This window comes from Accipiter gentilis, chromosome 2 (genome assembly GCF_929443795.1).
Source record: "Accipiter gentilis chromosome 2, bAccGen1.1, whole genome shotgun sequence".
In the NCBI taxonomy this organism is placed as follows: domain Eukaryota; kingdom Metazoa; phylum Chordata; class Aves; order Accipitriformes; family Accipitridae; genus Astur; species Astur gentilis.
Window position 1 is genome coordinate 32580342 of NC_064881.1, and position 27275 is coordinate 32607616.

Here is a 27275-nt window from a genome sequence, read left to right on the forward strand (position 1 = left end):
AAAGGAATTGACTTTGCTAGTAATACAGCAATTTACAGCCTACTGTTTTTCACTTAGCAGTTACTGTGCGAGGTAAGAAAAATGGGGTTTGGTGCCAAAATAAAACTGCAACAGTTTCTTTCCAAGGCCGTCTTTCCCCACCCTTCACCTGCCCGCATATCGTCTTCTTGCCCAAGTCCTTCACTGCAGATCAATAGCAGCAAAGCATTTAAGGACACATTTACTGATAGTTTTGATCACTGAACTACCATTGCCTTTTCCAAGACTGCGTTTTCCAAGAGCCAATCTGAGGAAAATTAGCTGACTGCAGCGAGAACAAACATGCGCGCACGCACACACGCGCATGTTTTTAACCCCGACTGTCCTCTGCCCTAATGGCAAAATCGTATAAAGCCTTCTTAACACCATCTGCACCCTCGTGGTGAACGAGGCCGCTGTGATTCGTATGTGGTTTTCCCACAAATTCCCTAATCAAGCCCTGATTTATCAGACATGGCCGGAGCCCCTCGCGCCCTGAGGCAGCCATTGCTGACCAGGCCCTGAGGCAGCTGGTGCCCGCTGGAGCCCGCCGGGACCAGAGGCGCCCGTGGCGGCCGCAGGAAGCTCGGTTCGGCGTCCCGAGGAGGCTGGCGGTGCCCGTGGCGGCGGCGATGCCGCGGGCGAGCCCTAGCTGTGGCGCGGGGAAGAGTGAAACGATGACGGCGACGGGCCCGGCCGGAGCCGGGTCTCGAACCTGCGACCCCACCGCAGCGAGCGCCCCGAGAGGACGGGCCAGTCACTGCGCCGCTGCGTCACACCTCCTTCCCCCGCCCCGCCGCTCCGCCGCCTCGTGACCGGCGCTGCGGCGGCGTCAGCTGACCGCGTGCCTCACGTGACCCGCTGGCGGTTGTGCGGGCGGCGCGCGGCTGCGGCTGCCGGCGGGGGATGGAGCAGTGACGGGTAAACGACGGCGGGAGCCGCGGCGGGGCCCGGGCCCGGGCCGCGGAGCGGAGCGGGGGAAGGAGGAGGGCCTGGGCCGTGACGCGACGCGCCCCGAGCGGCTAGCGGAGCGCTCCGGCCTCCCCCGGCGGCGGGCCGCGCTGGGCCTGGCGTGAAGGGCAGCGTCGGCCGGGCCCGCCGGTACCGCGGGGGCCCGCCCGCCGCCGCGTCTCTCCGGGGCTCGGGCGGGGGGCTCGGTGGCCGCTGTGGAGATTTTGTCTAGCGGAGGAGGGTGGAGGGAAAGCGCCGTCCCGGGAGGCGGCGCCGGTGGCTGCCGGGGCAGCTGGTGCCTGCCCGGGTTACCGGGACGGTCCTCTAATCCCCGTGATCCAGATCAGCGGCTCTGGGGAGAGCAAAGCCAGCTCCCCCCGCCCGGTGTGCCAGCTAGCCAGCCAGCCCCAGGTCGCCCCTGCACGGGGCATGCGAGCTCCCCGTTGTGAAATCTTCCCGGGCGTAGCTCTGGCTTCCTCGTTGTGGCCGCTTCTGCCTGTGAAACGTGGAGGCAGCGAGGGCCAAACGCCGAGCGTCAGAAGCGGTTTCTGAGAGCGAGCTTGAAGAAACGACGTCTTGGGGACTTTGTGCTGGATTTCGGGAGACTTCTGAGTCACGTTAGTAAATCGAGCCTTCCTGCTGAGCGAAACAGGAAAGAAGAAACAACTGTCTCCTCCCCCTTAGCCTTGCTGTTTTTGAAAAATGCAGTGCAAAATGTCTTAGCTGAGGTTCTGTTTTGACATCACGCTCTGTTTTTCCAGGTACAGCACTGAAGCAGCCGTTTAGCGGTTTCATCGCTTAGATTATAGTATGGTATACTGCGTGAAGGATTTTTCTTTGGAAATCCATTTTTCCTAATAACATAGAAATTAAGCAGTATAAATTACAGGTAGTAATGCAAAATACATTTCAAATAATGTATCCAGTTTATTTCAGGCATTAGAGCAGTTAGGGTTCAAAACTAGCTGTTCGAAGGGAAAGCTTCAAGGGATGAAATATTTCAAGCATTTTGTAGATGAGTTGTGCTCATTCGACTAGCAGAACATCTTAGCAACATGTTTGTGTTACTTAAATCTCTTTGTAACAGCACAGGGAAGACTACTACACTTCAGAGTTATGTTGCGGGTATGCTTATGAGAAAGTGTCGAGGGAAACACTGGGATGCTGCCCAGTTGTTGAATCTAAGATGAGAAGAACGCGTTCTAATGGATTTCTAGTATTAAGCCCTTATAAATGAGAACTTGCGTTCTTCCTGAGTAGTGAACAAGATAAAGATGGGTCAAAGGACTGCTGGTCTTGCAAGGTTCAGGTTTTGGGTTTTTTTGGAGATAACAGATGGTTTGGTCATTCACTATTAAAATAGTGATGTCATGACTTGTGGAATCATAAGTATCAAGGTAGCTAGCTCAGTGCTGTATGTAAAGTTGGATTTCCAGAACCTGTTCCTGGAAGTCCTGAACTTTGGTTCAGCATGGTCTATAGAGAGATTCTTGTATGAACTTTGTTTTTCATTTTCCACACTTTTTTTTTTCTTCATACAGTTGTATAGCAAACAGTTTTTGCTGAAGTTGGCCAGAAAATGCTTACAATGGCATCTCAGAAGCAGTTTCACTCCTTGACAGGTGGCTTTACCTGCATTCAGTAGAACTAGGATCATAATTTCTACTCACTTAATATCATAGTGTGGTAGGGTACTGCATGGACAATGTTCAGGAAAAAAACACCACCTTGAAAGCGTTAGCTTGATTAACTGTACTTGTGCTATAGTATTGAATGTTTTTAAATTGATAGATCTACGTGTTGTAGACAATTCCATTTATGTATGCAGATATCCATTTATGAATATTTCTTCTCTTAAAAACATACATCAGAAAATTGAAATAACAAAAATAGCTGACTGATTAAATGAAACTATGCTATGACAAATTCTACTCAACAGTCCATTGCAAAAAAGTGCTGGTCAGCGAGTTACACAGTGTAAACAACAGTTCACTTGTCCATTCTTATTGCTTATTCTGGATTTTATTTGAACGCTTAGTATCTCCTGCTTTATTCTGTGGTCCTTCTCTTTTAAATTTCATGGCTTTCATTTTACAGTGGGTCAGTATGTAATTTTTGTCTCACTAGCATTTTTTTGTTTTTCTTACCATTCTGTAGCACTTCTCCTTTCTTCACTTCTTGTTTGTTATTCCCCATAGTTCTGATTTCAAACTCCATCCTCCCTCACGTAAAACAAACATACGAACACTTAAAACTCTTCTACCAGGCTTTTTTCCTTGTATGTGTTTGACAATATCTCTATTGAGTGGGTGCATGAAATAGGGAATCGTGTTACTTCCCATGGCTATTAGCAATGAAACAGAGCTTCAGGAAAACCAACCACACAGGCAAAAAGGGTGAGGGAGGAAGAGAAGAGAGGTCTGCTAGTTTAATGATTCCTGGGAGCTACAGCTGTTCCACCTGTGCCTCTTCAATTTGAGCAGTAGAAAAAGACCCTGGTTATTCAGTTGAACAATCCATTTTTTGCCTCTGATATTAAGGAATCATGAAGTACTCTAGTTCATTGGGTTTTAAGCATGAAAAGCTGCAACTCTGTCAGGTGTTTGTAACTTCAGGCCTGTTTATGATAGACTTGAAGTCATGATATGAAGTCTGAACATTTGGTCTTTGAAAACTAACTTTAAAAGATTGGAAAACTCTACTTATTGAAAGCAATTACTCTTTGCAATGTGTCTGTTAAAGATTTTTTTTTTTTTTTCCTGGGAAAAGATGTTTAGATTTTTAATGGTGAGCTGATTTTCCTAATCTGTAATACAGGGAATGAGACTGTGTAATTTTAAACATGTAACTGTTTCCTTAGGTGATATAATCTCTGGAAACTTTATACATATTCTTTAGGGGCTATTTATGTTTTAGTGGACAGCATGAGAATGCAATGTTCCATCTGTCTTACTGAATCTGATTCTGGATTTCTATGTCTTCTGTCTTTTATTTGGGTATTTGCAGGCTTCTGCCACTACCTCCTAAACTAGTTTGTTTATCCAACATTTATACCAAAGCCTCTTCTAGTCCTAGCCTAGTCAAATCCAAACAAAAACCAATTTAAAGCTTAAGTACTTTGTGCGTGTCAGCTGTAGTGGCTCCCTGCATGAGTGAAGTTTACAGTAAACTTGGCTGAGTCTTTTATAGGGCCAGAGTTTAGTGAAGGGTAGGAAAACATTATGTGCAATGGATTCACAGAGTTTGTCATGTGTTAAGATGATGCATTGAAGTAGTCTGAATAAGGGGAAATTTTGTTTCATTCCAAACTGTTGATAATTAATAGACGTCCCGTGGAGGCCTGTTATGTGAGATAATCCAGTCGGTGCTTCCCTAAACAAAGAAGCTGTGTAACATGGTGATGACTGATGTTGCTTTAATTTTTCATGGTACCTCCTGATACCAAAATCATCAGTATGGTATGACCAAGGAATGTTAACAGTATGCACTTTGGAGCACGAGGGGCCGGTGGTGCCTGAGGGGCTGTTGGCATGGGTGTCACCCACTCTCTGATGCTGCTCTCGTGGACTTTCCCCCAACAGTCAAGGCCACAGCACGGGGAAGGAAGTAGACCCAGTCTTCTTTTCACCCGTCCTTCTCAGAGATAGGACCCCTTTTCTCACCCAGACTATTTCCAGAAGCAAAGAACCCCTTATCCCTTCTTCCAGCCTGCTTTGGCAAATTGTTAGGAGAGAAGAGAGAGTAGTGCCAGTGAGGAGGACCTAAAAGTTACCTGTTCTCTCGACTTTCTGCTGTTGAATAGAACCAGCTGGGCAGGTGTGTGGCCCCAGCACAGGAGAGTGCCCAGAACTGGGCTGGGTCAGGCTGAACAAGCTTGTGCGGGGTGGGACACGTGTCTGGTCTTGTAAATATTCTGATTTCTCAAATTCCTGTACCTGCCTTGGCATTGTCTGTATTTAGCATTCTAGCACTGCTGTGCTACTACCTGGTTATGCAGTGTCAGACAGCATGGAGTGTGGGGTATCAGGAGCCTCGATAACTGGATGTCATCATCTCTTGTTAGAAAAAAAGCCCCTTAACTGAAGGAGGATGGCTGTTATGCCAGTGACAAGACGTGCTTCATTATATTAATTTAACGGTTGGTAAACTTTCTTCAGCTTTAGGCTTCCTGAGTAGCTGAACAAAAAAATCAGCTCACAGGCCTTTCTTTAGTTCATTTTCAACTGCAACACCCTTGATAACTTGTTGACCTTAGAATGATTACACAGATGAAGGACCTATGTGTGTTATTTTGGGCGAAGTTTGCTACTGTGTATTAATTCTTACAAATAAAATATTTGATTCTCTTGCTCAAAAAAAATTGAGTGCTCTAGTCTGTGCTCATTGTAAAATGTAGGTTAGTCTCTGCTCTTTCAAAGCTGCTACAGAAGACATTGCAAATATCAAAATTTGACATTTAGACTCTGTCAAGGTATGCTTTGATTTTTGTTCTTCACTCCCTTGTTAAAAACATCCAGTACCTCTCAACCAGCTTGTTCTATTTCTTAGTGACAAAAGAACATATATACTCTTAAATACTTGAGCTTGTTTGCAGAGTAGCTCAACATAATTTGTATTTAGTACCAATACTCTCTTGACTAATGCCAGTATGCGTAACATTATTGAAGGTCTGCAGTGACAACAGAGATAGTAAGACTAGAAAGTGTTCTCCTTTTCGCTGAAATTTTTAGCTGCCAGGAGAATCTTCTTTGAATGAAAGAATAAACTAAAGCTTATCACATTCAAATATTTTTTAGCCATTTACTTGCTTTAAAACACTGTCCTAATCTGAAAAGTGATTGGAAAAGCTGTAACGTCAGAGTTGAAATTTGTGGCTTTTTTTTTTTCCTCTTATGTGTTCAGAAAATGCTTTCTGTTGTACAGATGCTGGAAAATATATACAGCTGTGAAAATATTATTTGGGTCCTGTTTTATTGGATTTATTTTCAGTTAGATTGTTTGCTTATAATCTTTTGTGGAATTGCGGTTGAAAGATGCTAATGTTGCAAACTCAGCACACTTTAACTTGCAGGATGGGCAGTTGAAAAAGACTTCCCAACTGTGCAAATGTGATTTGGAAGATAGGAAAAAATGAATTTGGAACCACGTGATGCTCTTGGTAAAATCTCTTGTGGTGGCTGAAACTGCACTTTAGTAACACAGAATGAGATGTTTTTCTTCAGGCAAAGCTTTGAATCCTGAACTAATGGCAGATATTCTTTCTTTCTCCCCCTGCCCTGCCTTGCTTCCCTTCTACTAGCATCTTGCCTCTGTATTCAGAAGCAGAAAGCGTCAAGATAAAGACACAAAAATGACCGAGTTTTGGCTGATTTCTGCTCCTGGGGAAAAAACCTGCCAACAGACATGGGAGAAACTACATGCAGCAACTACAAAAAATAACAATCTTTCTACTAATTCAAAGTTCAATATTCCAGATTTGAAGGTATGTAAGCCCCATTTTGTCTTCTTTAGAAGTATGTTTGGGTTTCATTGTCTTTGTTTCTTTAGACTAAAACTGTAGATGGGGAATACTTGCAGACACTGTAGAGAGAACAGCTGACTTCTTTTGATGATTATGTGTGGATCTAAAAATAATTTAGACAACAATTATCTTCTTTCTGAAATTCTAAGTTAAAAATTCTTCACTCTGTAAGTTATAAAGATTCAGCAAGCTGTGTTCTTTCAGCTAATACAGCAGTTTTTCCAGAGATGGTATTCTTGACCTCATACTGCTAGCAGTTAGCTGGAGAAGAAAATTAGAACAAAAATGGAGACTTGTGATCTGAGTATTCAGATGATAACGGTTTCCTTTGATGGCTTTCTGTTGTGTTTCATTTTGGTTTTTTGTTTTGTTTTGTTTTTTTTTTACTTCTGAATTGTCTGCTTCTACTTTTCTGGCTGAGATGCAGTGAAAAGGCTCAAGTTAAAATACAGGCATGATCAAACAGCTGCTGCCTTTTCTTTGTCCAGAAGTAATATTCTTCTGTTAGAGTAGTGGTTGTCTCTGGCTGAGCGTTCCAGTGTGGCCTGCTAATGTGTGTTATAGAAAATGGGAAGAAAACTGTTTGAACTGTGACAGTGAGAAGCAAAGAGAAACAAAACCTGAAAGCAGTTTCTTTTGGTTAAATACAATTATCAGGATATGGAGAAGTTATGAGCCAGTGTATTCATTAGGAAAAGGTCTATCCTGACACACAAATGTTTCTTAAACAAGAACGGTGAGCTGAATTTAACTGAGTGAAAGCTCATCAAAGCATCTCAAAATGAAGAGGAAAAAATGCCACCAATCTCTGTCTACAGAATAGATCAAGTTCACGTGGCGTGATGCCTTGTTCCTGTCTCTGCTAAGAAATGGGCCCAGGGCACAAAGTGCTTTAGTGTGTCTTTTAAGAGGATCTTCCAGCTGCCATAACTTATATTCACATTTAGACTGTCCTGAGTTATTTCAAGAGATACACTAGTAGAGGTAAGAAGAGGGGCTACACAGGAGATCCTTGGACGTGAGGATGCCTTTCAAACTGTAGGGTGCATACAGCATTTAGAAAAGTTATCACTGAAAACTGCTGTGGCCCATTAGGGTTATAAATGATTGTTTTTGTTTCTGCTCTGCTTCCTAAAAGGGACAGAAGCTGTGTATACTTTATATACAATCGGAAATAGTCTGGCTTCTGTGGACCTGGTAAAACTGTTCAAGGAGTAAGATCTTTAGTTAAAACTCATTGAAACAGTGATTTAGTCTTCATTGAACAGCAGCCTTATTGTTTAAAGACTTATTTGTCCTGTGGCTTGTAAGTGACTAATCAAAATGTTAGCTTCCTTATTCTGCATGTAGCTCAGAAGAAGGTGGGGCATGGAAAGCAATTTGATTGTGATGTTACTTAAGTAATTGGCGCTCCTTTCTGCTTCAAGGCTAAAGAGAACAGGAATCACGTGAAGTTGAGTGGTCAAATATATAGAACAAAGATGCTAGACTAAAAGTAATGTTAATAGCATCTTGACTAGTAAGAAGATTAACTTATGCCTAATAATATTTCAGCAAGAAATATGAACTAGTAGCTAAAATATTAAAGATAAGAGGAGTTGTCTTTTTGGAGGTATCTCCTACTTTCATTGAACAGAATGAACAAATATGTAAGTACTTGGGGAGAACCAAAGAAACACTGATATCATATGACCTATTTAAAAATAATCACCCTTTGGCTGTTTAACTTTAGTGTAGCTATACTGTTTTTACCCTTTTTGATGTCTTAGACCCATTTGAGACTTGTTTATGAAAGAGCTAAACAGAGTGTTTTACTGTGCTGCAATTTTCATGTTTGAATTGTATAGAGTCTAAAATGGTGTCATCCTGGTCCCAGAAAGGTATATGTATTGTTCTAGGTTATTGCATGAAATTAGGGAAGAAAGAGTGAAAGCTTGTAGACAAGCTAGATGTTACATTACTCCAGATGCAAAAAGTCCAGACTCTTGCTGGTCTGGCTGCTGCAGTACTCTTGTATCTTCAAAGTTTTCATGTTCTAGTCGCCTCCAGCACTGAGATGCCTGATTACAGAAATTTCAGATTTGATCTAAAGTAGTAAATCAAATGCTGAAGCAAGCGACTTGTGGGAAATGCAGCCAATTCATAATGTAAAATTTGTTTTAACGTGTTTTAAGATTGCTGGCGTGCAGGACTGAAACTGCACCCAACTGGAGTGAGTTGGATCTGATACAGTAGTGCTTTAGGGGTGTATTGAGCAAATGAAACACAGGGTGACTTTGTTATATCAGCAAGTCTGAAATCTTAGAGTGCAGTATTTTATGTTTTTGTGCAAAGGTACCTGTTCAGGAGATTCAGCTTTTATTGTAACTTGGTTTTATCTTTCTATGTTTATATACTATTGCTAATGCATTTCGATCTTTCATTCTAGGTTGGCACACTGGATGTTTTGGTTGGTTTGTCAGATGAGCTGGCTAAACTGGATGCATTTGTGGAGGGGTAACAGTTTATTTTTACTAGCATGCAAAATATTAGAATAATGGCGTGATGGTTTGCTGAGTCCTAGTAATACACAGGTTATTTCCAGCTTTTTTTGTTTCATAGTGGTCCTCTGCAGGCAGTCAGCAATCTAAGATTTCAGAAAGCTAAGCTGCTGGTTTTCCTGGTATCTGTACTTGGAAAAAAAAAATATCTGAACTTCTTGTGGAATAGAGGGACATTACGTGTTGATGAAGGATGGTTCTCCCTATAGTAGTGCTGTGTGCTGCCGGGTCCTGGAGAACTGTTAAGAATTGAGCCTGACAGCTGTAGAAGTGAAGACGAAATGGAGTAAAAACTGTTCTTTTAGCAAGTTAGAGTACTATTTACAGACTTTGAGAAGGTAACCACATTGTTTCCTAATCCACAGAGATGATTAAACAGCATTAATATCAAAATGCAAAACCTATTCATTTTGAAGAAACTAATGTTCCTTTGAAGGTGATTTTAAGCAAATGTAACAAAATTTCATATAACCAGAACTTGTGGAGCCATCTTCTGTTTCAAGGAGAGAAGTGTTAAGTAGTTGTTTTTAAATAGAAAAGGAAACTATTTGGCACAGCACATGTGAGTAATATTAAATGTAACTTTTCTAATGAGGAAGGCAGGTCCTGAGTGTCAGATCTCATGTGGGCTTAGGGCTGGGGTTTCTCCATAGTTCTTTGGTTATCTTTGGTGTTTCATTGTCATGGTTGCCTTGTGTTTAATTTGGATTATTGATGATTTCTACCTCACTATCTATTTTTAGAAAGGGGTTAGGATTTTGAAAGTACCACAGACTTCAAAAAAAGATTGGAATATAGTGAGATTATGCCTGAAGTGAACCCCTGTTACCTGGAGCCGAGGGAAGTAGCCTCATTTTATTGAGAACTGATGAGTAGCAATGCCAGAGAAGGATTTAAATAAAGTTCTGGCATGTATTTTAGAAGTTGGAAAAGCTTGTAAATAAAGCAATCAGCTCTTCCTTTTTTGATCCAATCTCGGGCAGTTTCAGATTGCTTTCATAAATGGTATTTCTCAAAATGGCAGGGTTTTTTAATTATCTTTTTCATATCTTTATCTTTCATTTTTCAGTGTTGTAAAGAAAGTGGCCCAGTATATGGCTGATGTTCTAGAAGACAGTAAAGATAAAGTTCAGGAAAATCTTCTGGCTAATGGAGGTAAAGTGTTAATGATGATATGTGCATACTAAAAGTGTAGGAGGGAAGGCAATGATCCTGGAACATACTGAATGCTGCTTCTCTATATGACATTCTGAAAGCCTAGTTTAGATGTGGAAGTACTTTTTTCTGTGAGTCACTTGCCCTGAAACAAATTATAGGATCCAGAATGGTAAGAAATTAGATTTACGTGTTGAATACTCACTTATAGAAGCCTTTTGATCCTTTAGGGCTGTATTTTGTCATCACTGGTCTCTGGTGGAACATAAAAATTACTGTTACTGATTACTGTAAACATTCTTTGTATTAGTCTGTCATCTGAATAGGTATGATTTTATGTAAGCTGTGCTGGAATACTCTGTTGTTCCTGAATTATGATAGAATGTCTTTATAAAATGAGTTGTGTCATGGAAATATTTGTCCATTTTATTATAGTTAAGAGTTGCGCTGGTCTCTAAATCTTGTTTTCAAACAACAAAACAGTTGCTTCAGGTGAGCCACATAATCTTTGCCTGTTTTTTTTTTCTATAATAACCCTCACTTCTTCCACCCATTTTTCACACAAAGCAAAAAATAGTTGGTCTTGTCTGTACTTCTCCAGCCATAATTGACTTAGTAGTAAATATCATTTAGGATCTACAGAGGTGGAGAAACCAGTATCTGAAGGCAGAGGTCAGGGATAACTTACAACTTGATTGTTTATTTTCAGATTTATTAAGCAACAGGGTCCACACATGTGAAGGTCCACAAACAGTTTGTTACAGTACTCTTCTATTACATCAATCCTACATGGAATATAATACATCAGTCTTTTTATTGTTTGTCTTAATAAAGTTCTTTAAAATTTTAGTTGACTTGGTCACCTATATAACAAGGTTCCAGTGGGATATGGCCAAATACCCAATCAAGCAATCCTTGAAGAATATTTCAGAAATTATTGCAAAGGTAAGGTAATTTGTTTTATAAACTTTCCTACTTGAACTTGACATATTTATGCACAAAACTTGGTACTCAAAGCTATTTGTCTGTTTTTGTTAGCTTCATGTAATTTTGATAACAGCGGTAGTGAACCTGGTAGCAGCATCTGTGTGTTAGTAACCAAAGAATATTAGGATGGGAATAGGATTTGGAGAGTGCTCCCTGAATGCCACCATGCTGTCTTTGCTGATTTTTGTTTCCAAAGATCACTGACTTAACAAAAATAGCTAGCAAATGATGTTACATTTAAATTTTGCTGTACTGGCATGCCATTTGTCTGATGTTCTCAAACTTTGTGGGCCATTAGCAGTGAACCAGGGAACTTACATACCTTCTGAAAGCTATGGCACTCAATTGTGAGGGGAAGAATAAGCCCTCAGTGTTAGATGTAAGGAAAGCTCATTTGAGTGTTGTCATGGGTGTTCCCCCACCTTTACCTTGGTAAAGTTTTTCGCACTTTGGGGATTTCATTTGGTTTGTACTTGCTGTGAGCATAGATAGGGTCCTCAGCAATGACTTACTGTATTCAAACAGTGAGAGTTCTCTGTAAGCTACTTTTGCCATAATATTTTCCCAGCTTTTTCAGTCTTTTTTCTTTTCTGTTTTCTGTAATCTGCAAACTGGCTCTTGGAATTATCTGTGTCAATAAAATACAGAACCTGGAAAAAAGAAGCAACTGCTCTGGGTACCTATAGAGATAGTCTTTGGTGATGCATATGTGGGAACTATAATCGGAGTGGGGAGGGGGTAAGTGCTGGAAGACTCACGCTTTGCTGTAACTGCAGATTCTTTAGATATTAGTTTCTTTCCTGAAACTATTACTTTAAAATTTTTGCAGAATACAAAATCTTAATATATGATACATAGCTGACTGAGAATGCAACTAACGCTTTCATTTTGATATTTTCTTTGGGGCTATCGCTGCATCTTGAATTTACTCCACAAATTACAGTTAGCAAATATTCCTAGAAAACATCTGCAGTGTGGAGTTTTGTTGGAGGAAGACTGACTGTCTTATGACTCTTAAGATTTGCACGTTAAAAACTTCCCACAGATATAAAATAATAATCTTAATATCTGACACTAAAGTACATAAGCTTTTGCTTCTTCAGAAGAAGGTATCAGAATGAAGCGTTCAGCTGTTTACCGCAGCTACTTGGCAGGTATAGGCATGAAGTTTAAGTTGGGAGAAGAGGAACTTGGTGGGGAAAGGGGGATAGAGAGAACATAAGACAGGGAGAAGTGATTTCTACAAGTCTTAAAAGGAGGTTGTCCTGGTTTCAGCTGGGATAGAGTTAATTGTCTTCCTAGTAGCTGGTACAGTGCTATGTTTTGAGTTCAGTATGCGAAGAATGTTGATAACACACTGATGTCTTCAGTTGTTGCTCAGTATTGTTTAGACTATAGTCAAGGATTTTTCAGCTTCTCATGCCCAGCCAGGGCACAAGAAGTTGGGAGAGGACACAACCAGGGCACCTGACCCAAACTGGCCAACGGTGTATTCCATACCATGGGACGTCCCACCTAGTTTAGGAACTGGGAGGTGGGGGCAGAGAATCGCTGCTTGGGGACTGGCTGGGTGTCGGTCGGCGTGTGGTGAGCAATTGCCCTGCACATCATTTGTACATTCCAATCCTTTTATTACTACTGTTGTCATTTTATTAGTGTTATCATTATCATTATTAGTTTCTTCTTTTCTGTTCTATTAAACTGTTCTTATCTCAACCCATGAGTTTTTACTTCTTTTTCCCAATTTTCTCCCCTATCCCACTGGATGGGGGGGAGTGAGTGAGTGGCTGCGTGGTGCTTAGTTGCTGGCTGGGGTTAAACCACGACAGAGGTTCATGAAAAAGTTCCTTTCCTTTGGTTTGGCCTTAGAATAGGAGTGAAAGTTACTGAATTAAAAAGGGGAAAAAAAGTCTTCAGCTGTGTTTTGTCTCATATTTGGAACTTGCCTGTTGCCATAGTATAGAACTTATTTTTGTGGCAATTAAGTTCGTTGAAAAAGTAACAAAGAACATGAAGGGATATGCCCTTTATTGAAATATTATCAAGGATTCAGTGCATGTTATGCTGTGTCCTGGAGGTTGCTAGCTAAATCATCTGCTTGCAGCAAAGTTGTAGTCCAAAACCTGGACTTTAAATAACTGGATTGCATTCTTCATCTAATTTAGGGACCTCACTGAGTTGTTAGGCTGGATACTAAATGCAGAGAAACAGGTCTGCTGGAGTTCAGCCTGAATCATCCTGTTGAGGGTTTCCATTTCTTTGCATGTTTAGCTGTACCTGTCTTCTATAGGGACAGCTTCAGGGACACCTATGTAATAAATCTAATTTCAAATAGTTTACAAAATGTTTTCAGCTGTGAGCCCCAGATATGTGTCCATAAAGTGGAGAAAAGAAGGATGACTGAAACTGACTTAGGTTCTTGTAGAAGTGACACCTAAGAGATAATGTCACAGGACTTGAAGCAGTTTTGTCCCCAGGCAAAGAGTCCTGACAGTTAAAATCTTCACTTTGTCATGTGATTAACATAAAGGTATAGGAAAATTGATAGAGCTGCATTAATTAAAATCTGTGAAGCCTCTTGACATGTTGACGTTAACTTGAAAAGCTTGTCAAATCATGAGATAATACTTTTCCTGTATGGTTTTATATCCTCCTCACTCACTATAGTAGCAGATTCTGATGTCTGCCAAAATGAGAGTAATGGCAACTGCAGTGGGGAGTTTGTCAGAGTAGCAGTGTTGGAAACATTTAAAACAGAAGGAAATCTACTGAAACTATCCATCAAGTTTTTTCAGCTTTTAACTTTCAGAAGTATTGTGAACCCCAGTGTCAATACTGAAGACTTCGAAGATGGTACCTGTGCCATGTGAGAGCTGTCACTTAATCTAGTCATTCTTTATATTTGAAATTACAGTTGTAAGACTGTTATGCAAGGAGACAACCTCAAATAGCCTTAGAGCCCTAGTCCAACATTTTCAGCAACTCAGCTATCTACTGAAGTACAACAGTTCAATTGTATAGTTATAAGATGACACTCATGTATTGCCAATGACTATGTAAGGGCTTTAAATATCTGTGTTTTTCTGTGTGTAGAAATAGGCCAGCTATGTTAGGTTGATACTTTCTTTAGCAGTATCACAAGTCTGCCTCATTTTGCAATGGCATTTGTAAGTTATCCACCAATTCTACTACCAAAAGAAAGTTTGTATTATCACTTCATTTGGCAGTTTTACACAAATATATTTTCAAGAGCTCTACTGTGACATTGTTTGCAGTTCTGCCTTCTCTAACATTTTAACAGGAAGCAAAGCTGATTCTTGTCTACAGTAAACTCCAGCCAGTGCAACAGTAAGAGGCTTTTGTCTAAGCAGTCATCTTTTAAAAGGCTACTGACTTTACAAATGAGTGCAATTAGAGTATTGGCAATTAGGAAACTATGAACAGAACTGGTTCGTAAAGGCTGTGTTTTGTATCAATGTTTTTTGCTTGTTGTCATTAAACAATGCATAGTTAGACTGTTGTTGAAAGTTTTGATCCTTGGAAAAGGTGGAGGGGAAGTTTGTCAGTCTGGGAAAAAGTCCACATGCACAAAGATACTAGCATAATAGCTTCTGATTAATTTTTCCCCTAATGCTGTCTGCTAGCTGTACAAAAAAAAAAAAAAAATTAGTGCCGCTTCTTGTAGTATAAAAAAGTTTACACGAAGATGTGTGCTTTGTGACACCTGCTGAAATGTTCCACATACTTTGTAAAAGATTACATCAGTCAAAGAATTTAAATAACTTTAACTACTCATCTGTTTCAAAAAGTAAATTGTCTTATTTTCAGAGTATTTTGTCTAAAGCATTGCTGTATCTGTAAAGGTGCAAGCCATTAACAAGTTGCCAAATGAAACTGCCAGAATGTTTTGGCTTTTAATGACTTCTTCCTGCTACAGACAAGAGAACTTATGTGTTACCATAAGCAAGGTCACTATATAACTAAGTGATGTTGCTTTTAAGAGAGATTAATTTTGTGGAAATAAAATCATATCTGGATCCCCAAGCTGAAGTGTTGTATGCATACAAAACATTTTGTCAATGGTCTAAGCCCAAATAAAGGGAGAGTCCCTTGACTGTGTTCAGATACTTGTCCCTGCGAATTTTTATATGCTTGTACCTACATGCCATAGCGAGGAAGCAGTAAAGGAGGGAGTAGGCAGCATTATGATGCCAGACCAATACTGTACCATGTTCTTTCAGTTTTCCAACTGCTACTGAGTGTATTGATTATTAAAATACTTCCTTGTATAGGGTACACACTGACAGGAGTATGATTGGATGTTTAAGACCTACTAATTGCTTAATTTGTTTTGTGTTCTTCTACTTGCTGCCAGGTTACCTAGTTGGGAGTGAATAATTTTTGCTAATCATTCTAATTAATCCTTGAGGATGGATTTGAGAAAGATGACTTACTTGAGCAGCAATGGCAAGCTGAATGTGAGAGTCTGAGTCTAAACATTAAAATAGTTGGAACTTTGATATGAAAGTTTGAAAGATGATTGAAGGCTGCTAGTGACATTACGCATAGAATGCTGCCTCTAATTGACTCAACAGATATATTTATTGTCTGAAAGAAATTGGATTCAAGTCTGAAATACTGTTTATCTGTCTACCCTGGAACTGGCCCTGTGCAACTTCAGTCATTCCAAAATACATAAGTTTTAACTAAATGAAGAAAGTCTATAAAACAGATTTTTCTTTGTAGTTGTAAGCCACTGCCAAGGTAAAACAGCAGCATAAAAGATGACTTTGTGAAGGGAGATGGCGATATAATTTGTTATATTTTCCTGTGCAAACATACAGAATAGGAAATAGCTCTGTTGGGGGGCAGGGGCGAAGACATAAAATACTTGTGATAATTTTTAGAACTGTAAATAGTAACAGCCATTTGGAATCAGGCAGATGATGCATTTAGTTGATACTCCTGTTTTTGAGTGATCAAGGCTGTTCATCTCAAGGAAAGGTGCAAATTGCAGTAGGCAAACACAAGTGCCACAGAGTGTTCTCTTAAGTTGTAGATGATGCAAAGCATTAGCGTTTTGGGTTACTTGATTCTTTATTTGCTACTCATAAAACTGTACCATCATTCTTGTCACTGAAACTCTAGTGAGGGGAAAAGTATAATGAGAAGTGAGGTAACAGCTGGAGGAAATGTTACCCAGTGTTCACAAGTATACTTTTATCACAGTAGGAAGGTAAACTTCAAATGATCTCTCCTGTCAGCTGAGATGGAGAGTGGTAGCCTCAAGGTGATGGAGTAATGATCAGCTGGGATGCAGCACGATACCAGAAGAGCATGTGTAACTTTTAGTGTTGGCTGATTTTTCCTTTAAAGGAATTCTAACTTAGAGTTTTCTGAGTTTTGAGTGAGGTTTGTCAAGCACTAGAGAAATAAACATTTTAACTTGTGCATTTTTCATTAAGTTCTTGTTGGCAGATCTAAGTTTTGAAATTGAGAAGTCATTTAAAAAGTGTTCTAGTTCTTTAGACACTGTTCCTTTTCTTTTTATCTTTAAGGGAGTAAACCAGATTGACAATGATCTGAAAGCAAGAGCCTCGGCATACAATAATCTGAAAGGGAACCTTCAGAATTTGGAAAGAAAGAATGCGTAAGTCACATTGTTTTTTGCTAATGTAGCACAGGAAAGTTATCTAACCATGACAACTTAGTAACCTGTTAAGAGGTACAGGCTGTAAGCTTAATGTATTTTTTAGGTGTTTATCAATCTTGAATAGCAGCTGTCATAAAAGAACATTTATTACCAGCCAGCTTGCTGGTAATAGCTCACTTGATTAATAAGCAATTATGAAATACACAAAACCATGTAGAAATAGTATAAATTGCTGGAGCTTTTGAGAGAAGCTTGCTGTTAAAGTGGTGTGTAACACTGCTACTTGGGTGTCTGTCTAAACAAGGAATTCTTTCCTTTCACTCCAATTTGTGCTTTAAGCATATCAATATTACTGGGTTTCTTCCCTCAAAATTAACCAGCAGAGAGACAGCTATTGCATACATGCATATAATAAATTAAACAAGGACTGCGTGCTGTCTTGTCATGTACATGTGATGATTATCTGAAATACAGTTGAGGTACAGTAGTTCTGTGCAAATATGGTTGACTAATTTGACCTAACCCTACCATTACAGTTAATGGTACAAGCTTGCTAGCTGATTCAGAACCATGGGTCATACTAATAATAGCCATTCTGAGTGAGCCTTAAGTTTTGTCTTCAGCTGTGGTAATTTGTTAGCTAAACCCCATTAAATCTGTGTATGTTCTTAGTCTTTGTAAATAGGAGGCAATATGCTGCTTTAAATTTTTATTGAGGTTCTGTATGTAGGTCTATACTAGATCAGTTGTAACTCTGAGGCTTCATATACTAGACTTTACAATTAATGATTTTAATGGTTCTTGTGGTTTTAAATTACTTTTGAAAAGAGAACTTGGCTTCTTAAGTATGTGAGGTATTTGGAATATGGAAATGACACACAGCAGTGGAGCTACTGATAAAAACTTTAAGTGACTTTAGTAAGATATAAAATGCATATAAGGACATTTAGTTTGCTCTGCTAATAGTGAATACTTAAGTAAAATACATTTTTGAAAATGTTATACTATCAAGCATTGGAAACTGTTGTCTAGATTAATTCAGTTCTTAAACATGTATTTACTCTGGCTGTCTTTGTTTCTCTGCAGGGGAAGCTTGCTAACCAGAAGCCTTGCCGATATTGTAAAGAAAGAGGACTTTGTACTTGATTCAGAATATTTGGTCACGTTATTAGTGATTGTACCGAAGTAAGTTTATTGTTTGTCCTAAGAGCAGAATAAAATAAGAAACTTAAATCAAATAATAGATACCACAACCTTATAACACTGTGAGAAAGGACATCTGAATTTGTTTGGGGTTTGCCTGGATGAACTAATGCACACTTTTGGATGCTTAGTAGAGGCAAATGAGCCTGTGTTCCTGTATTCCATTGTTCACGAGAACTCATCATGAGGAATGCTGAGTGCTCCTGAATCTCTTTAAGAAACTGGAGATTGGACTTACGTCTGTTATCTAATATTAGCCATGGCTAGTCATGTTGCAGAAGGTGTCCTTATGAAAATAATAAGTACTGAGTAAAAACATGACTTGTTTTGCATTAGAAGGCATAGTGATTGAATTATCCTGGTTAGGACTATGCTGGCTTTCACCACTTAGTGAGCAAAGTGAACTCTACTTCTTTGCTCTGCACTTTTTCACATTGCCGGAACAATGCTTTTTTCCTTATCTAAGGCTCTACCAATGGAACACTGCTTATGTCATGTCAAAGGTTTGCTGGGAACAGGTTGTTTCTGTCTGAAATGTTCAGAAAACCAGAAAATCCACCTTTTCCCCTGGCCAAGGAAAGTGGTGATATAGATGTCCTTAAGACTCTTGTAAAATGAGAAAATGGCACTAGACTGTCTTTCTGGAGCTGGGAACAAACAGAGCTTCTAACTTGTAAAGAGAGCCAGTAGGCTCGTTATCACTTGAAGCAGTAGTCTCTCACATGTAAAACTCTGGTGAGGCAAAACAGTTTTGCAGTGGCTTTAGCAGAAATCAGGTCGTTAGCATCTCTCGACTGTGTGTGTTTGTCTTTTTCTTTTACCTTTGACTTGTTTTTGGTTTTGGAAGGGTGGAGCCTCTTCACCAAGTACAGAAAGGTAGGGCTTCCAGAATTCTCAGTGGTCCTTCAGGAAAGTGCAGGACTCTGGGGAACCCATTTGTAATTGTGGAAAAAGTATTCCTATTAATAACTCAGAAGTGCAGAGTTACATAAGGAGTTTCTGATAAATCTTGACAGTTAAGTCCATTTGGTCCCCTGAGATCTGTACTTAATGATGACTAATCTAATTTCATAGTTCTTTGATTTAAAAAATTTTACACTTGTAAACTTGTAAAGACTGAAGAGAAAATATGTTGCTTTTGCTATCATTATAGTTTATTTAGCAATAATCTTAAAAACAGCATGAGGAGGACTGTCCCTGGTGTCTTGTTTATTTCTGACAACCTACACCTGGGTTGGAAGATGTGATGATTAAATGTTTTTAACATTTTAATTTTTTTTTTTTAAATTGATCCATGAATCTAAGATTTTTTTGCTACAGTACTGAAAGTCTGACTATAACCTCTGTATTCTCTAGGTTAAATTATAATGACTGGGTTAAGCAATATGAAACACTAGCAGAGATGGTTGTACCACGTTCCAGCAAGTAAGTTGTTAAATGCTACATCTCATATTTCCATGTATTATATTTTATAAGTGTTCTTTATCTATAGTCGCTTTGAATTTTAAAGATTGGTCAAAAACTTGTCAAAATGTCTAGCTTTATATCTGATCAAGCTTGATTATGTTGTAGTTGAGGAAAAAGTCAAAGGATCTCTAACTCTAGGGTTAAAGTTATAAAATTAACTTACATGAGAAGAGTAAAAGAATTGAAAAGTCAGTCTAGTTCAGGTTAGGCACATTCAGCTTCCAGTTAGTGAATGGTGGGGTTTAGCAACAAATACTAGCTGCTAGCCTGTAAGCTTTATGCCTGTACTCAGAGGACTTGAAACAAGTGACATAAGCTCTTTGAAAGCTGCTAAAGAATGAAGAACTGGAAGTGTACATCGTTTTCTTGTGTGCAAAGAAAAGTAACTTGTCTCTTTCGGGCTCACAAAGGTCCTCGGTGCCAAGCTGCTGCTGTCTGTGATGGGCAAGACTTGAGGCCAGGATTTGATAGTACTGTTAAGCCACTTAAGCAATCTTGTTGACTTTATTTTCAGCATGCTTACATGTAGCACAAAGCATTGCTATGTTGTTAATTTTAACTGACAGAGTAAGGGTTTGATCAGGTAGATCTGATATTACCAGCTCTATGCCAGTTATAAAATCTGAACTTGCTCTGGCTAACTTCACATTTGAGCTGGATCAACTTAAGCCTAGTGGAGATCTGCTAATGATTCTTATTGAATTATTGGGAAACCATGATCTAGGGATAGCTTAAGAGTTGACTTGGATAACTGTTGGATAATGCTTGTATTGAAGACAATATGACGCTGCGGAACAGTCTAAATCTCTGCAAGCTTTTTTCCTAAGATGAGGTCTCACAATAAGCAGTGTTGTCTTGAACTATAAAATAGTCAATCTAGGGGTCATCTTTACATCTTAAGAAACACTTTTTCTTACCAAGCTACGTCCTTTTAATTCGTGTTCTTTTCTATTTTAAATCCATTTCCTCTTTCTTTAAAACATGCATTTCTAAGGACTCTGTAGCTCAAACTTTTCAGTATTAGACCAGTTTTAGTTCCTTTTTCTGTAAAATAATTTTAACTTGAACAAATATCCAGACATGTATGAAGTGGTTTTGAGTGGTAAAGTCTCTGAATACAAAATGGAAACTGCCATCCTTTACAAAGGGAGTAATAAGAGCAGTTGCTAAAGTTTCAGTTACATTCTGTATAAAGTGTTTAATTTGGGAAGTAATCCCGTGTGATTATCTACATTTATGTTCTTGCCTAGTAGCTATAAAGTACAACTTAATCTACTGTATAACAGATCTGTGGTGACTTGAATGTTATTAATTCTGACACTTTTTTTTCCTGTGTAGTGTACTCTTCGAGGATCAAGACAGTTATCTTTGTAACGTCACCTTGTTCAGGAAGGCAGTGGATGACTTCAAGCATAAAGCCAGGGAATTTAAGTAAGGCTTATTTTGTGTGTGTTGTCTCTCATGCTTTGAAGGATCTTTAGATAGCCACTTTTGATTTTATTCACTTCCAAATGCAGATTTATGGTCCGTGACTTCCAGTACAATGAAGAAGAGATGAAAGCGGATAAAGAAGAAATGAATAGACTGTCAACTGACAAGAAGAAACAGTTTGTAAGTCTGTATAAACTAGTCATTATAGAAACATGAGACATCTAAGACTTGTTATTGCTACATAACAATTTCATGAACTTGTGATTCTGAGAAAGCATTGCAAGAATGACATGATATAGTCAGCCTGCCACCCAACTAGTCTGCTCAGGGATCACTGAGTTTCCTGTAGCAGAAATGCTCCTTACTGTGTTCAACCAAGTGCTGATATTCCAGCTGATAATATATTAAGTTTGAAAACAGACAAGTATTTGAATGAAATAATCAGATATTACTAAAATGGTCCTTAATACAGTTAACCCACGGCAGCTGAGATGGTGTACTGAAGAGACAACAGAAGTCTCATTAAATTTCTCTTTACTTAGTATTGAAACACCCTTGAGCCATTATGACTATAGTGAACTCTGCCTTTAAGTTGTCTTTATTATCATGGTACAGATACTGAGTATCTGCTCAAACATGCTTAATGGGCTGAATTTTTTTCTGAATTTTGAATAACATAACTTTATTTTTCCCCCCTTCCCTTTCACAGGGTCCTCTGGTTCGGTGGCTGAAAGTTAATTTCAGTGAAGCTTTCATTGCATGGATTCATGTGAAAGCACTACGAGTTTTTGTTGAATCTGTTTTAAGGTAATGAGGCAGACCTGAATAGTGCTTTTTTTTCCTAGACTTTGTAAGAATTTACATCTAGCTTGGGTTTACCAAACTGAAGTGTGTGAATGCCACTCTTCCGGGAAGCAGGAGTCAAGAAATAGGACAGTAAGAATAGTTGATGGCAATGGCTCTTGTTGCCGGTTGTGGAATATTTGAGGTAGATAATTGTGTATCTTGTCCCTTGTATAGTCTTTCCACCAGTGCTTTAGGAATTACAGGTACTTTGTAAATTGCAGCAAGGCATTTCTGCTGATTCTTAGCTTGCTTTGAGCTGCTTGTAAAAAGAGCTTGCTGTATCTTCTATTTAAGTGGGAAATGTGAGTAGTTCAGAATAAAAAGTATTCAGGCTTTGAGTAATATAGCTTGACATCTTGCAATGTATGCTTTTTCTTTAAAACATGCCTTTCTTAAGAATTTTGTAGTCTAAACTTTTCAGAATTAAACTGTTCAATATTCTAACTGTAAAACTTCTCTGCTTTTTTCTTCATACCTATCCAGAAGTATAGTTACTAAGTTGGCTTAAGAACAGCTGTAGTTGTTCTGCAGAAGGAGGGACCTGGATTTTTTTTGAGTTGAAAGGACTTCTGCCTTAGTCAGAAAACAGAAAGGTTGTTTTTAGCCTTTTTGATAAATATCATAAAGGAGACAACCAGAGGAGAGAGAGAAAAAAAAAACACATTAGATTGCATTCTAGTCTGTTTCATAGCTGCTACTAGGTTATTTTGAAGACAAACTTGAGCAAGGAAGAAAGCTGAGCTTGATTTGAATATTGGCAAATGTTTCCATACACCTAGTAGAGACTAGATTCTCCACCGAGTGGCATAAGCAAAGTCTTGCAAGTAAACTAACTGAAATGTTCAAAACTTAGTCTAAGACTTCAGGTAACTTTGAGAATTGTGCTAAGTACTTAAGGATTTAAAATGACTTTAAAAGCATTTAGACTTCTGTTTTGTTATTTTAAACTTGAAGAAAGAAGTTCTACTTTACTGATGCCTTATGAAGTGTAGAAAGAGAATGCTCTTGCAAAAATAAAAATGAGCAGAATTTCCTCTTCAGCAATAGGATTCTTTCTCAAAATAAAATAAGATTCTGCTTTGAAAGATATAAGAAGGCTTATTCCAACATTTTTGTTGTTTTCTGCTTGACTTCCTCAGGTACGGTTTGCCAGTTAACTTCCAGGCAATGCTGCTTCAGCCTAATAAGAAAACAATGAAGAAACTGAGGGAGGTTTTGTATGACTTGTACAAGCACCTTGACAGCAGTGCAGCAGCTATCATTGATGTAAGTATTTTTGTAACTGCTACTGCCCTTCAATATTAAGTTTAATCTGTTTAAACAAAAAACAGTCTGGATTTATTAAAAAGGTATACCTCTCCATATTCTCCATCATTCTCTCACAGTACAGAAAATAATGTCTCCTTATAAAAATGCCACTTCTGTTGTACACTTTTGCAAAGCAGATGGTATTTAAAGTTGCAACCAATGCATTTGACAAGCCGGCTGGTATAAAAGTCTCATGTTTTCTTCTTACTGCATTCTTTCCTATTACCAGTGGAAAGATATTTTAGACTGCATACATACTCATATCCTCAAAGAATTCAAACAAAGTCAACTTTGATCTGAAACTAGGCTTAAGGAACTTGAACACATTTCATACCTTTTTTGAGCTCAGAAGGAATACATAAATTGTCCTCATTCTATGGTAACAGTGGCCTTAATACTGAAAAAACTTTTTTTTTGTTGCATCGCTGTCTTTGTTTTTAAGTTAACATAGTTGCCCTTCTTTGCTGAAGGAGGCTGAATTGATGCCAAGATGGAGTCATCCTTTCCCTCTGTAGAGGTCTCATTTTCATGTTTAAAACTGGTTTGCTGAGAGGCTTATTCTAGTAACTTGTTTTGTATTGAAAAGTAGTGCTTTTCATAGTTAAAGATTAACAAAAGATAGACCACACAGTGAGTTTATCTGAATTTAAAAAGGTTATTTTAAAACTTTCTTAACATTATATTTCATGTAATATTTTTCCAAAGTATTTCCAGGCCTTTTTGGGGAAAGGGGATGTGAGAGAATTAAGGTGAAAATTAAAGGTGCAGAACTTCATGCAATTTCCTGGATCATTTACCATCCTATAACATTCTTTTCATAAACTGTCTGTGTTTAGAAGTAGTAAAACAGAATTGCAGTACTTTTCCATCGATTTAGTGGCGGTGTTTACTGTAGCAACAGATGTGAATTATTGATACAAAACTACTTAAGATTTTGAAAAAGTACTTGTATTTAATTTTGAAAAATACTGTTACTCACTTGTCAAAGTTCTAACTTTGTTGCTTAAACAGTCTCTTGAATGTGAAAATTTAAGCTTGAAGTCTAGCCTGGCCTATTTGCTTCTAAAACATATGAATGTTTCATCTACTTCTGAATAGGAGTCTGAATTGTAAGAGTATAACTGGTTTCAAAACTTTATTTGCAGGCAACTATGGATATTCCAGGCTTAAACCTCAGTCAGCAGGAGTACTACCCATATGTGTACTACAAGATCGATTGTAATTTGCTCGAATTCAAGTAAAAGTTCCCTAACATGACAATCTTCTCAGTGTTGGTGTAAACAAACAGAAGTAAGGTTGAAGTACCGTAATACTTTTAACACTCTGCTAATCATATGCTTGCTTCTTATGTTAGGTGAGTTTAACACACAGTGGTCCATCTCTAGACATTTTCTTTTTCAAGAACAGTGTAGGTAATCTGCTTTTAATCGATTATGTCTGTAAATGTATATTGAGAGAATTGAAGTATTTATAAACAGAGTGATTTATTTAAGGAAAAGCTCATTCCTCTTTCATATGGTGGTCTGTGTTAATTCCATTTACCATTGTTTATAAAAAAAAAAACTTGTTTACAGAAGAATAGTGTAAATGTTCATGGCCATTTTGTTCATTTGATTTAGTAGATACAATTGTGTTAATGTTGAACTGTGATGTAAAGTATGTAAAATTGGTATGAAATTGTGCTTTCTGAATGGTTTAAAATTACAACTGAAGCACTGTAAACACAGGAAAAAATAAATATACCTGTGCAAATGTGTCACTTTTTTGTACCACATATAACTGTAGATACCTATGTCTAACCTGAAGCAATGTATTAAGTCTTAAAACCAATGCTGCATCCTGCATGCAGTGGTACAGAAATACAATTGACTTCACCACAAATACTTTCAAGAGATGCAGGTATTTCTTTTGCTTTGTGCAGAAAATGCTCAGGTATTTTGTTTGGCCACCAAACCTATGTTTATGTCTTCGTGACTCTGGGGAAAAGAGACGATTATTGGGAAGATGGGAGTAACCTGGGATGCTAACAAGCTGGGCTGATCTGGGATTTTTTGATAATTCTTTGTTCTTTTCAATCAGTTGAAGCTTGGGACTACTTTATGCTTTCGAATACTGTACAATAGTATGCTCGCTTTTTTTTTTTTTGGCAGCATCCTTTCTACCATACAGGGAATATGACAGCTTCCTCTTAATGTATATAGAGAGGGGTTGTTTATTTCAGAAGCAGTTATCACAGCTATTGCAAGTATTCTACATATTCCAGTTGCTAAATATGCAGTAAAAACTGCAGTATCTTTTAAAACTGACTTGAATTAAGACTGAGACTGGAAGAGCACTGATTTGTCAAAATTAGTATTTGAACTGCTGTAACCACTGGACTTTTTTTCTAATTTGGTCACTAACTGAAAATACCAGTACAGTGAATCTAAGCTGTATAGAGCTTTCAGCTATAGAATCTTTAATCATGAACCAGAAGCACTTTTGAGGAATTTACCATCTTTGATAAACCAACACAGATCTCTAATTATTACAAGAGAAGGCTAGCTTTTGAGTGCAAGAGTTGCATCTAGCTACTGATAATGAAATGGGGTTTGAAGTCTATTAAAAAAAATCTACCATGTAAAATTATACTTGCTTTTCTTACTATTTTTTATAGGTAAAAGGGGAAAGAGTGAGATCAAGTGTTCAGTTGTGTTCACACTCCCATGGTCTCTCGCATTTCCTCACAGAAGATAACAGCTGCTTACTGTGGTGACCAGGTTGTTAAAATGTGTGAGCAAGTGGAAGAGGTTTTCCCCTTTATCACCCAGCTCTGTCTCTTCTACTGGCTTTTGCTATTACTATGTACAAAGATAGTTGTCTTGGTTCTGAGCCCGCTGTAACTGAGGTAAACTCCTTAGGGGTAAAGAGTTTTGGTCCACTGAAGCATTTAATCCAGCTTCCCTGATCACAGAAGGAATCAGGGTAAACTGTTGTCTCTGTTCTTCATCTTAGTTCTCTTGATTTTGTTTTCAAAGCCTTCCTACAAGCAAGTACAATGTAAAGGCTTAGGATTCCAGCGAGTACCGTACAAACTGCTGTATACTTTGCTCTGTTCAAGGTACCTAGTGCTTGCTAAATCAGCACTAGATTCTTCTCAAATGAATGGAAGCAAGAAGCAGCTGGACAATAGAATGACACCACCCCCCAAGGTGAGGGAAGCAGTCAATGTCCTGAAAGACAGGTTTGCTGCTCCGAGGGATGTGGATATGCTGGAGAAATGGGCTGACAGGTAACTGCATGAACTTCAGCGAAGAGAATTGCAGAGTCCAGTACTTGGGGAGGAATAACCCTTATGCACCAGTAGAGGTTGGAGGCTGACCAGCCAGGAATCACCTGAGCAGAAAAGGACCTGGTACTGCTTGTGGAAAACAAGTTGCGCTTCGTGGCAAAGGCCAACCATCTCCTGGGCTGGTGTTAGTTAGAGGGTAGCCATTCTTCCCCAATATTTGGCACTTGTGACGTCATGTCTGCTCTCTGCAGTCAAGAAATAGAGTACTGCAATGGAGGAAGTCTGGTGGAAGCTACCCATGCTCATCAGGGGCTGAGGCATGTGACACCATGATATACTGGGAGAATTGTGTCTCTTCATACTGGGGAAGAGACAGAGAGAAAGCAAAAGACGGATGTTACTGATATTTACAACTGCCTGAGCAGAGGGTACAGAGAAGATGGAGCCTTCTGATGTGCCTGAGCACTTCTCAGAGGTACATGGTATTAAGATGAGAGGCAGAGGACACAAGTTTGAATATGGGAAATTCTCTTGAGAGGCTGTGGTGGGTTGACCTTGGCTGGCTGCCAGATACCCACCCAGCTACTTTCTCACTACCCCTATTCAATGGAACGGGAGAGAAAATAAGGTGAAAAATCTCATGGGTTGAGATAAAGACAGGGAGATTGCTTAACAATTACTGTCTCAGGCAAAACAGATGTGACTTGGGAAAGATTTAGTTTATTCCCAATTAAAATAGATTTAGATGGTGAGAAGCAGACAAAAAATAAAACACCTTATCCCCCTTCTTTTTTCTGAGGCTTAACTTCACTCCTTTATTGCCAGCCTCCTTCCTTCTGCCCAGTGGCACAGAGGGATGGGGAACGGGGAGTTATGGTCAGTTCGTAACAGTTTCTCTCTGCTTCACCTTCCTCCTCACACTTT

At 38.9% G+C, this 27275-nt stretch overlaps 1 protein-coding gene across 3 annotated transcripts; it reads left to right on the forward strand.

Annotated features, from left to right (window-relative positions):
* Positions 1-834: 834 nt before the first annotated feature.
* Positions 835-25038, forward strand: ATP6V1C1 (ATPase H+ transporting V1 subunit C1). Of its 3 annotated transcripts, none has more exons than XM_049818167.1 (13): positions 835-939; positions 6269-6451; positions 8919-8986; positions 10100-10185; positions 11036-11130; positions 16731-16822; positions 17912-18010; positions 19385-19453; positions 20834-20926; positions 21013-21106; positions 21636-21733; positions 22912-23038; positions 24226-25034. In XM_049818167.1, exons 2-13 carry the CDS (start codon positions 6320-6322, stop codon positions 24319-24321), a joined length of 1149 nt encoding a protein of 382 aa, XP_049674124.1. In that variant the 5' UTR covers positions 835-939; positions 6269-6319; the 3' UTR covers positions 24322-25034. The 3 variants fall into 3 exon arrangements, with proteins under 3 accessions (XP_049674124.1, XP_049674115.1, XP_049674133.1); XM_049818158.1 differs by lacking the exon at positions 835-939 and adding an exon at positions 1184-1586 and having other exon boundaries at positions 24226-25038; XM_049818176.1 differs by lacking the exon at positions 835-939 and adding an exon at positions 1623-1730 and having other exon boundaries at positions 24226-25038.
* Positions 25039-27275: the final 2237 nt, after the last annotated feature.